The sequence below is a fragment of the Dreissena polymorpha genome, chromosome 11, assembly GCF_020536995.1.
Source record: "Dreissena polymorpha isolate Duluth1 chromosome 11, UMN_Dpol_1.0, whole genome shotgun sequence".
NCBI classification, from domain to species: Eukaryota; Metazoa; Mollusca; class Bivalvia; order Myida; family Dreissenidae; genus Dreissena; species Dreissena polymorpha.
In genome coordinates, this window is record NC_068365.1 from 57,131,718 (window position 1) to 57,145,298 (window position 13,581).

Here is a 13,581-nt window from a genome sequence, read left to right on the forward strand (position 1 = left end):
TAGCAATAAGTATACGTTGCTTTTTCATATGCAATAACATTATGTATTACAGTGTTTTTTATGTATTATTTTAACAAGTATTCAGCCCTTATAATTACACAATGAAACAGCGCGTACTTATTCTACGAACACATACAACTTCATACAGTTTAGTCATTACAATGTAATGTATTCCGGAAAGAAACCATGCATTCTGTCCTATGCAAATAACTTGACAGGTTGCAATGTGAATTCACAATAAAGAACACTTTTAAAAGAATGCAAATCATCTGTTTCCAGTGCTTCGGCGGTAACACGGGGAAAGTAAACACATTAACATTACAAGCCATTGGTTGCACACCATTGGGTAAATCCGATTTATTGATGCTTGACTACACTTGCCTGTAGCCTAGAGACAATCATGAGTCAGTTTCCTGTGTGTAAGTTTGACATTGTGTCTTGATAGAACTGCAAAAAATGGTTACAGATCTGAGACCACCTGATTTCTCGTAGAACATTATATCAAAATTGCCTCTGCGATCTCTTTTAATTGCAAATTTGCCATTGATGAGTTTGGTATTTCGTCAGTATGTATAGTGGTCTAATACTATCTTATCTTATAATATACAAGTAGGCAAAACATTTATAGTTAACAAGCCCTATATATACCGTTTAGAGTGTTTTGCCTTAGATTTTTTGTAATAAAAACATAAATAAGCTGTAATCGATGACCTCTTGTGTGTACTGCTGCAGAACAATGTCTCATATAAAATAATGTAATATCAAAGAAGTACCCATTTCATTTACGTAATGTTCTAGTGGCATTAAATAAGTTTGGTATGAGTACGGTAATGATCCTCAAGATTCATGGATGCAATTTTTCTATACAGTAAGGGTATTGTAGATTGCAAATTTCTCAATAATGCTATTTTAGAAAACGTAAAAATACTGCCTGCTAGAAATATAATACAGTTTAATATATCATTGAACTATCCGAATGTTGTTTATACCTAAGGCCCACGGTAGGTGTCGGTTGTAATCAGGTTTCAAGGAATGCACGGATACTCGTTCATTATTTGACGAATACTCTACGAGAGCCGAGATAGGTCGATATGTAACAATTTCAAAAACTATTCGATGCGTTGTTTAAACGACCGAGGAGGTAAACATTTCAATACAAATCTTTCGTTGGCTACTCATGTAAACGACTTTAAGCCACAGTTCAAATACGCAGATTGTTTCTTTTACAAATTGCTGCATTTCAGTTTGTTTAGTCTTGTGTGTTAAATAGACAATAATAACACACAACTATTACCATAAGTTACATATCGGCTTTGGTTTCTTTCTCTATAAATTATTAAAATTTGTATTATTAATGTCTTGGTAGTTTGTTATAATTCGATTATATAATTCAATAATGATAAGTATAAAATGGTCAGTTATCACACGTACTCTTTATATGGTAATCGAATGGTAAACTTATTACATATTATTTCAATTAAGATGTTACTGGATACATTTGTAAAACTTTTAGCGCATACTGTAAACATAAAAGAAACAAGTAAATGAACAGTTTAATTAGTTTAATGAATTCTTTAATTTTTAGAAATATGCTGACATTTTAAGATCATGCTATAAAGTATAATATATTATGCTGTTTACAACATTTATGACTTACCCATGGGTACTAAAGTGACATATGGTGGCCAGTAAATGAACGTATCAGCGCCAACTTTGATTCTCAGTTTACTCTCTGGTGTCACTTCCAATATTGTACCAATTTTATCAAGTGTCTGCAAAGTTATTAAAACAACTCTTAAAACATATGCTCATTTAGCCGTAAATAAGTTATGCCCGTGTTTTTACAAGTATATTTTATATTTTTGAAAACTGAACGCGATTGTATTACTTACCCATTAACATGATGCTATTTGGAATGCGTTGAGTTATTGATCTATTTAGAGCACAACACGATACCCAAGGTTTGACCCAGTATTTACAAAGACCTCCAACAATTTGTACAAATGTATCGATTGCCCTATGTGCCTTTTCAGTTGTGACCAGAGAGTTAGTTTGCTTTTATTAAAGCAAAAGAAGCAACACAAAGCTTAGCGCTTCTTTCAGAGAATGTGACAATTGATTGAACTCATACATCTAAATAAGTCAGTTGAGCCCCGGGCATTTTATCCAAAGAACACAATTTGACCAAATAAAACAGTGTAGAACATGCCCTGTTACTTTTCAATAAAAATAAAAACATCTGGAACTAGCGGTTCCATATGTACCATATGACCCCTGGAGCGTGGCCAGTTTTGGCGCTGTTGTTTTCGGGAAAGACAGATGGACAGATGGTGTCCTCGAATTTAAATTTTGCGTTGCCATGTCAATCCGTTTATCAGTTCGTCTGTCTATCCCGAAAACACACATATACATATATTAAGTTTTAATAAATGATAAATCGCTCATATGTGATGGTCTCATTAGCGCCATTTAAATTGCAAAATCGTAAGAAAACAGTTTTACAGATACTATTTTTATACTGCAAGATTAAACGAACCAACCTGTTTTATGTCATCTTTCCACAATGACATTTGTTCATTTAGCTTTTGTTCATTTAGCTTAGCTTCACTGCAGATATGTACTATGTCACCTTCAAAAAATGTCGGAGATATCGTGCCACCATCAAGAAGGAATTTCCTTCTAAAAGTAAATCACGGCATATCTTTAGTAGAAATGTTTCATGCAAATATAGGTTCTATCCGACTTTGTTCAGGGTAAATTTTGTATTTTTTAAAAGAGAAATTACAAATCAAGTGTCCCAACTTGTGGAACGCGAAAACAAAGGCCAAACGGGTCATCGTGTATTCGTAACATTCGAATCATTATTTACAATGTGAGGGTACGAGATTGTGCTGTGATTGGTCCCAACCGAGGTTTTACGACGAATTCATCCTTTCAAATTCACGATTAGTTAACACATGTATAATATGAATATTGTTTCTTCATACATTACATTATTAACAATACGCGGCTGTAGAAACGATTGGGATTAGACACGTGAATCATTTAGCCAAAACCTATCACGATATAAAGAGATTTTATGAAGTATCTGTTTCTTCATACATTACATTATTTACAATGTACGGCTGCAGACACGATTTGGATTAGGCACGTGAATCATTTAGCCAAACCCTATCACGATATAAAGAGATTTTATGAAGTATCTTAAAACTTTTACTTAATATTATAACACTACCATTAAATTTAATTTTCCGAAAAGCACTGTGCCAGTCAAAACATACAGACCGAAAAGCATGAAGTTGCAGACGGTTGCTTGTTTGAAATGTTATACGTTCATGCTAAAAGATAAGGCTTCTACACTTAAAATAATTTTCCGCATATTTAATATTCTTAATTATATGTACTTTCTTTGAACGCAACTAAGTTGTTGTTACACACATAGCAAAATAATCAACAAGTTAAATAAATTGTTTATAGGGTCAATTTGTTGTCACATGTTGTACATGGGTAAATGCAATTCACATTTTTTAAAATTATTATTAATCTATTTGAGATGTTCAGCATGAAGACAAATTACAGATTCAAACTAGTTTTTGTTCATTTTACAACGGTTTTTGTTTCAGAAGTTATACACCGAAAACGAATGTTAAACAATACCAATATGTCTGTGGGAAGTCTATGCCTTTATGTATCAAAATGACAGAAAACGGTGAACATTGTGAATAAAAATATGCGAGTTTGATTGTTCGTACTTAAAATGATTGAGACATAAGTTCTCGTTTAGTTATACCTATGCTTTTCGTTCAAAACCAAAACGTTCATATTAACTTGTAAACATGCTGTCAACTGATTTTTTTAGATTGTTTTGTACTGCTTCTTTCTATAATTCTTTTACTCGATAAAATCGTCTTCAATTAATATCTGCAATGGTTATTCATTTATTACTTCAAATTACATTTATAGTCTAAATTACGCAGATATCTTTGACAAATAAAGAATAAAAGCCAGTATACCACGGTGAGCAACCATTGCACATATTGTGTACCTTTTACCACTGGTATCTTTAATATACAAGAAACCATCTGTGTCAATACCACATACTCGCTGGGGTCCCTATAAGATAATGAAATATAAAATCTTCTTGAACGCATTAAGTAACACATCATGGGAAGTGATCAACAGAAAAGAACAAATAAATTCATGCATTTAATCGCAATATGCACACAGATTCTTATCATCATGGCATATACTATACAAAATATAACTTCAAAGCCGCCATTGCAGCAATGTCACTTTTCGTCATTTCAATTATGACATGTCAAAAATACTATCATACAGTAAATAATACAACTATTACAGATACGTTAGTGAATTAATGAAGTTGGAGAATGAATAGTTATTTGGCAATTACAATACAATTGTCATTTTCAAAATTTGAAATGTAGTTCATTACTGTGAAGGGAGATTTACAAAACTCAAACATAACCAAGTATCTTTCATTTGGCAAGTTACAATGTTCAGAAACACATGTAAGATAAATTGGTACGATAAACTGAGTTTATTTTATAAAGGCCACGACTGCAATTTTAGTGTTACCTCAATGCCGACGTAAGGTTACCGAAACAAAGTGAACTTGGATTAATTATGAGGGAGGTTAAAACGTGCAAACATTAATTACACAATAATGTCAAGTAAAACAAACGTGTATAGACGTTTGTGTCATCAAACACTGAATGAGTTGTACTGTGTACATGTTTACCTACTAAATGTACTTTTACCTCGCTGTAATTTTAATTAAAGTTTAGATCATTTAGTTTTTCAGATGATAAATGTAGACTATTAGCGTTTTTAATAACAAATCACCCAAAATAAAAGATTTATTGCTAAAATTTATCGAAAATAACACGTGAGTCTCGATTAGACATTTTCAAAGTTACAAATCAAGCCAATTATGTTAATATGCTACACTGATTTCGTTCGTTAAATATTTTAAAGTACCTTTTTGTTGTGGCTCAGTAATTTTCCCACTTCAGTTGCTTTTTTTGACATGACAGCTTCTGTCATCGCGTCCTTCTCAGTTTTAGGTATGTACATCTCAAACCACATTTTTAACTCGCATGTCAGTTGCTCTGAAATAGGGTAAATATCACCAATTGTCAGTGATATTCTGAAACTTTCAACAATTAACACACGTTAATATATACGTATCTCATTACAAAAGAGTATCGTGTTATTCCAAATAGGTAAATTGTCCACAAACCACAAACCATAACCTTTGTCTACATTTTAATTTTCTGATCTAGTATCATTCTATAAACTAATGCATAATTTAATAAACTTACACATAAATAAGTTTATTAATTTGGAAACCGGTATACACTCATGGCGGTTTCACGATTCGTCATGTTCCCATACAAAGAAACATTATCAAAGAAGTAAAAAGAAAGAAAGTTGAAAGAAAAAACATATCTGCTGTCAAAGTGCACGAACAAATATTAAATTTGCAATTGTGCAAAGAATATCGGATAGAAGGATATCAGAGCAAATGGCAATGCTTCGATATTTTAATCAAATCACACCTAATGCCGATTTGAACACATACTGTAAATCTGAGAGTTACACACGATCAGACTATATTTGAGAATAACCTGTAAATTTAGTACAAAGATTCAAGAGGGAATCTGACAGGGTCTCCACAAGATATCCATATTTACACTAGATTTTAATCTAACATTATATTTAATTGTGCACATGATTGTCTTAAAATTGTCTATAAAAGGTAATCTATAATCTCAATTTGTGACATTCATCCATGTAAACAGTTTCGAACTCTTCTGATATATCCTTTTGAACAGTAAACAGCAAGCACGTTCAAGTTGATGGAAGGTGATATGTGTACTGCTTAATTATTGGGAAAAGGTTGGAAAAAAAGTATATACAATTAATCAATCCTTTTGTATTGTTACTCTGCAGTAATATTGTGTAATGCCCATTTAAAACATGTTTCTGAAATCATGAAAGGTCACCCGCACACGTACTGAGAGGTACTAAATCAACATCTTGTCGGTTGAATATCGTTTCAGCACCGCACAGGTTTATCACAAGCTCATTGGTAGGGTCATCTTCTACTACTATTGCAATTTCCCTAGGTACCTGTAAAGAAATAGCACAAAAAATACGGATTAAGGATTCATTTCACTCAGTCTCATGCATGTTATGCAGTCGTTGTTATTATGAGACAACATATTTTCATGCAACATCAAACACAACGATACGAAGTTTTTAATTTGTATAAGTCACGTGAAAATTTAGGTCTTGTCAGAGTTTATTATTTCGTTACATTAATTGAGCACTGAATAAACTGTTGATATTTCAACATAATATGACTCATGCCAAAAGGAAAGACACTACTTTATTGTAATAAAATTATGTCACAGTTTAAACGTTATTACTAAGGGTGGAGAGGGTATTTATATATCTTACGGTACAGTAAGCTCTATCCGGATTGATTCTATGCTGATGTTGAAGCGACACCACTCCTACATTTGTTCGAAATGCATAATAGTTGTTGTTGGAACTTGTTGCGGCCAATGCCGTACACATTTATATTGTTACACTCGTGCGAGTTTAATGGTTAGCTTATACAACAAATTCGAATTCATATACGACTGTTTGTGCGAGAGTGTTTTAGCCTTTTTCGCTTGACAAAATGTATGTTTTTACTTTTTTAGGAAGATTTTATTTTATGTAGAACAAATAAATCGAATCGATCGAAGTGGCTCTGGTTGAGGACGAATGAATCACAGTCATAAATCGACATCCTTCTTGAACTTTTTTGACCCCAAGGGGCATGACATCAATTAATGTTTAAAAGGAAAAATATTTGACGTTACATGGTTACATGGCAAATATCAAAGCTCTGGGACATATGGTTTCATATTTTTTTAAACAGTAAATACAACGTCGTTTGATAAAAACAAAGTGCCACCTGGAGCTTGCACAGTTTTGAACCCAATGAGCGTGATTTGAACAAACTCTTTGGAGGACCATGATATGATGTTACACACCTTACCTTAAACATATGCTCTTTAAGGTTTAATAATAATGGCTAATTATTTATTTTATTTATTATACGAGATTTTATAAATTATGTGAACACAGGAGCATGATTTAATCAAGCTTTGTTGAGGACCACTATGCCATGTTACATACTAAGCATCAATGCTCTGGGACTTTAGGTTTCAGAGATTTTAAAAGTAAATTAATATATAAGTCGATACAAAATGATATGGTTCTGAGGTGGTGCCGGTTTTACCCCATTTGACATAATTTATAAACGAATTTTATTTGATGTTGCATACCAAATACTAAAACTCGAACTGTTGTTCCAGAGTATAAAATGTCAATTACACAGCCCATGGGGAAAGGCTCAGGTTGAAACACATAATTAACCACAGTATTGGGGAATTACGCAAACGTCAATATAATACAATCTTATTCAATTGAATCTCATCCATACAAATCTACCAGAGAGTGTGAAAAACCTGATATCCAGCTTATATATTTACATTCTCCTTTAAGATTTAAACGTTCTCTACTATCTTGTTTTCGTTGATAATACGTTGTTTTCATCCACACACTACACCAGCGATAAAGATACCCCAAACCCATGGGCCTTATGGGTTACATCAGCATAACTACACAGATTCATAAGAGCAAGATTTTGTCATCACTTGACGTCGCGGTACCGTAGATAATAGATAACGTTAAGCGGAATAAGTTCATATACAGTATTATAAGTCTGGGACATGTTACTACGCAGTGCACTCGTTACATCAAACGAGAAGCTATTCGAACATAAAAATAAACCCCATAAGGAGCCGATTTGAAGTAGATGTGCGCAACCATGAAGCACAAATAATAACTACAATGAAGGAGTATGCTTCAAAAATGATTGAACGGTTTCCGAGAAAGAACAAATTGTGCATATCCCAGAATGGCCTGATCCCAAGAATTGTCTTCCATTCTGCATAGTATCCCAACAGTCGAGTGTCTAGCGGGGGTTATCAACAAGCACAACGAACAGTGGCTTCGAATACATAATTTGCATTTATTTCCCAAAATAAATTAATAAAGTATTAAGTGTTTACACGCAATAAAACTCGTGTGCCTTTCTAGGAAAAGAAGTGCAATAACAAACAGTTTTTCCGATTTGTAGTAATTCCTATGGATATAAAACATCGATAAGCTTAGAGGAGCGGTCAGGTGATAAAGTCTTACTTTGGTAGTGATCAATTCCATTTAATATTTTATTTTAATTATATCACTAAACATTTGAAAACGACAGCACAATTATGATATTTTATCTTAAAGAAGAATCAAGAATGCGTTGTATCATTCAAATGCATTTTATGTTAATAATGCTCATCCGAGGGTGTCCTAACACAGATGTAAACTGTACACAGTCTTTGTTGTTTTTTTTTCAAAATATATAATGTTTCATGCTATCAACGGTATGATACTCATACATAAATTATTGCATGAATTTAATTATTTAACCAAGAGAAAGTTTGTGAACAATATTTTACCAGACCTTCAAACAATATACAATTATGAATATATTGGTTTCAATGCAGAATCGAATTGTGATATGTTTAAAGCAGTCATCAAGTATGCATTATTATGACGCATGCGCATAACAATCTATTTAGAAGACAACAGTATCATGTTAAAACCCAAATATACTTCATTTATCACCACACACATTTATATCGATCACAATTCAGAAAGTAGTACCCATCGTTTAAATACAATAACTCAAAATACGCCGCAATTGAATGAAATTCGAAAATTCGGCTTAAACTTAAGCCGTCGCCTTATATAGTTTATGTTTGTTCTATATGTGCAGCGGCGTTTTATAAGTCCTCTACCGGTTTTACCAGTGGGAACTATAGCTTTACCCCCTGTCCGTTAGTCTGGACGTCTGCCCTTCCAAAATAGATGTTTGACAAAAAGGTGACTTCTTCAGTTACAGAAACAATCAAAAATAAATAAAATCCGGGGATTACTATACTTAGGCTAGGTTGATGGAACTTGGTTCGTGGAAAGAGGGCTATATGGTAACTGTACACGTTATTTAATTTTTGTATTCTGTCAACAAATATGGGAATCGTAATACTAATTGAAAACTAATATCTGAATCATGTCATAATTAACAAGTGCTGTGTTTGTGAAACACAATGCCCCCTACTGCGCTTTGAAGCCATACATTTGACCTTTGACCTTAAAGGATGACCTTGACATTTCACCACTCAAAATGTGCAGCTCCATGAGATACACATGCGTGCCAAATATCAAGTTGCTATCTTCAATATTGCAAAAGTTATGACCAAGGTTAAAGTTTTGGGACACACACATACAATGACAGACATACAGACAGGCCAAAAACAATATACCCCCGATCATTCGATCCGGGGGGCATACAAAGAATTGAAGCCAGGTTGATATATCTTATGAAGATTCCGTTCTTATAACAACAACATTAACCCAGACGGGGCTGCTGTTTTGTCCGTGACAAAGGTATTTTAATCAATTTTCCACTAGCAAAAATTTAAGTGCATAACATTGATTTTGAGATGCCATTCCTGCTTTCGTTATTGCATTTGCTGAATATTTATTAAAACTTATATATAACAATATGCGACCGCTATTTTGAAAACCAAGACTGTAATTGCATACGGACGCCCTTCTTTATAGTATATACTAGTTCATTTGCGATTAGTATCTGTGTAAGGTGTTGTTTAAATTCAGCTAAAAATTAACTAAATACAAACAACAATGTATAAGTTTTGTAGATTAGGCAGAACATGCATATTTTCAAGTGCTTCTGATGAAGAAATAAAACACGAATAATATCGTTCTTCCATAATAGGGTTTTGTCTAATTCCTAAGCAAATGTGTCAAAAACAGTATTTTGTCCAGACCAAAACCAACGCCTTATTGTTTTCCACTATTTCTTTAACTAGATATTTAATGTTTTATTAACATGTTTAAATAAAATTAAGATAATAAGTTAAATACATATTATTTACACCATTAAGAGAAAAATTATCAAAAAATGTACTGTTATTTTTTTCATCTGAGAAACTGTTCATTACGTTACAGGATAGCGTGCACTTATTTACACTACTATATTACTGTCTTTTAATATGCTTGATAACGTTTGCATCTTGCAGGTTTTGGTGTATCATGTCGAGAATATTTGGAAAGCCTTGTGGGCCCTTGCTTAATTACAATATACATGTAAACTATCGGATTGTCATTTTTAGCGACACTTAACAATTCAACATACATTTCCGAATGAAAATAACAAGCCGAGAACTGTTTAAGACAATTGTCGTCAAAAACGGTAGAAAAAGCGGAACATTCATTTCTTCCGTCGGAACAATTCAGCCGCGAATTACTTTAAAATCGCTGGTTGGTAGTCACGAGCTATCATGATTTTATTCGTCAGTGATTATAGCAATAAAAAGTGGTATTTACATGTTATTTACCTGAGCTTTCATTATTTAAATCTTAATAACTAATGTTTTCACGCATGTATGAATATCTTATAATATTGATATGCAATCACGATGAGCTTTTATATTATTAAGTGATTAAAATATTTGTTCTTTTATGTTCTGATTTCATTGGTTCTGATACGTAGAAACCAGAAATTAAGGCACCTGTCTCATCTACTTATATTATAAGTATCAAATGTTCAAATTATTTTGAGAATTCCTGACACATGATGTTCTTATCTATTAGTATAGTGGGTCGAAATTTTACTGGATCTTATAAGGCCTTTTTATCGTTGTTGAATATATAAGTATTTTCCGTACGGTAAGCTTTTGTGATGTTCTTTATGTAAAAGCAAACACAACGCGACTAGCTATACGTATGAGTACGTTATACTTAAATTTCGAATGTGTATTGCTTTATTTACACTGATGGCATCTATTTTTTACGGTTCTTAATCATCGGATCTTTTCATTGCACGGCAAAAGGCAGATGAATTAAAACCTAGTACTAGGTATATAACTGAACATGTTAAATGACATTTGTATGTGGACAGGACTCTTATTATTGCAGTGCACCCGGGAGTCTTCAACTGGTGAAATACTGTATCAATAAAATTATGTGCATTCACATATTGCCCAACATCCACAAACGTGTAATGTTTCAGAATAAAGTCAATGTGCAATTGACACCACGGGTGTTTGGCGCGTGGTCTAGTCACTACCCCCACCCCCTCTACTACCCCTACTGTGAAAAATATAAATAAATGACTTAAACAAAAATCAAACACTATCAAATACCAACAAACAACATTTTCAATCACTTTGAAGAAAACACATTTCTGATATAATATATATTAACATGGTAGGTATCTCTTGACACAGAAAAAACACATATGTAAACATACAAGGTCATTAATTGCTCAATCGGTGGTCGATTTTCGTAAACTATGTACCATATTTCGGGAAATGGTTGCCTAATGAAGAAAACCAACCACTCACGCGATATAACTTACTAATATACAAGTAAACAATGACCGAAATCGTGAAATGGGTCTTGTCTGACCGAACAATCGGTTGAACTTCATAGAGAGTAAAACTATCGAAACACACCAGCTAACGAACATATTCTGCATAAGTGCAATGCATACGTATGAGTTCATCAACTTACAACCAATACACGGACGTTTTATTGTTTAAAACGCGACAAGTATCGTTGTTTTGGAAATTTATTTTCCATCGTATACGTTGATCCGTGTCATGACAGGCGCTTGCATGACGACCTTAAACTATCGGTTGTTCACCTTTGGTTGGTTCCCCGCGACTGCTATACGGAGTCTCTGAAACGGTAATTAGCTGTGTTAATATTGTTTTTGGGCATTGAACGAGGAACAAAAGCGAGCCGTTCAGCGGGCTCTGGAAGGCCACAACCTACTAATCCATGACCCTGCTGGAACAGGAAAGCCATTTGTAATCAATCGTATTGTTGAAAACTTCAAAAATACCCACAAGAAAGTTGATGTTATGGCTACAACTGGGCTAGCCTGCACCACATACTCAGAGGCCATGACAATTCACAAGTGGTCCGGCTACGGTGATGGGCGTTATAGCCTCTTTGAATTTCAAGAAGTTATTAGAAACAACGCACACTATGCAGAAGTAAAGAAACAAATATTAGAAACAGATGTCCTGATTAGAGACTAATGCTCCATGATGAGCAAAAGGTTTTTTGAATGTCTTGATGCAATATGCAAAATAAAAAACTCAAATATTCCATTTTGCGGTATACAAATAAAACTTACTGGTGACTTCAGCCAACTGCCCACAGTATTTAACCCCCTTTACTGCGACAGCGGTGACATTTGTTTTGTGAGTTCACTATTTAAGGATTTGACAACACACCGTGTTGAGCTTAGTCAAGTGATAAGACAAAGTGAACAAAGCTCATCAGAACCATTTCAGAATGTTTTTTAGTGAGAATGTTAAATTTCTTGAAAGTCTCAACCGTCCATTACCAAACCGAGATTTGTTAACTAAACTTTTCTCCACAAATGAACTTGTAGATGAATAAAACCGACAAAAAATATTGCGTATCCAGGTCAGTTATAAGAATTCCTTTCCACAGACACTGGTGACAAACACTTTCTTTCAAAAGTTATTATTGGTACTAATGGTTGAAAATAGGCGCTCCAGTAATTCTAATGAGGAACTTGAGTGATAAGCTTGTTAATGGCCTGAAAGGGGTGGTGACAGCATTCACACTGCAGATGGGCCGGTCGTTCAATTTGGGAATAAATCTATTCCGGTTGAAAGAATGCAATCTTAACGTTTGTTCAGTTAAATACATGTCTTATATTTTATTGGAAATAAAATAAAAATGAAATGTTTTACTAATATTTTACAAAGGTCAAGTGTATTTGGTGTACATTAAACTTATGTAATACTCACAACTCTTTACATTGTATTAAATAAAATTTGACTAGAAAACATAAATTGTACTCGATGAAATTTGACTTGCTCAAGTACAATTGTAAATACTCAAAAGCACCATTGTCCATGCCTGACAATATGGCATATTGCCAAATTGTATTTGCCTCACTTGCATGTTTTTAATGTTTTTACAGCAATTCAGCACATTAAAATCTTACATACATTGTTCCTTTTACTAAACACATTACAATGTATCAAAAACAATGGCAAATTTAAACACATTTTTTGTTGCTATTAATTGATGAAGTTAAAAGTCATTATTGCATAGTTTGTTTATTCTTGCTTAAAAAATTCAGTTTTCAGTCCTTCAAAAAACTAGGATGTTGCTGTGAGGGAACAGTACCCAATCAAGTTTGCATTTGCCATAACTATACACAAGTCACAAGGAATGGCCCTGGACAGGTGAATTTTTATTTTTAAGTTTATATACATTACATTTAAATATTAAATATTTAAATAAGATAAACGTTAACACTTACATGTAAATGTATACTTAGCATGTTCAATATAATTTCCATTAAATATGGTTTTT

The 13,581-nt window shown here is 33.3% G+C and overlaps 1 protein-coding gene across 1 annotated transcript in view; it reads right to left on the reverse strand.

Moving 5' to 3' along the window:
• Window positions 1-13,581, reverse strand: part of LOC127850877 (uncharacterized) — a 141,139-nt gene that overhangs the window by 12,559 nt on the left and 114,999 nt on the right. Inside the window, exons 25-29 of the mRNA XM_052384267.1 lie at window positions 6,039-6,153; window positions 4,999-5,129; window positions 4,046-4,113; window positions 2,541-2,679; window positions 1,658-1,772 (exon numbers count right to left, since the gene is read on the reverse strand). Of these exons, the coding sequence (XP_052240227.1) occupies window positions 1,658-1,772; window positions 2,541-2,679; window positions 4,046-4,113; window positions 4,999-5,129; window positions 6,039-6,153 (568 nt within the window). The remainder of the gene's footprint in view (window positions 1-1,657; window positions 1,773-2,540; window positions 2,680-4,045; window positions 4,114-4,998; window positions 5,130-6,038; window positions 6,154-13,581) is intronic.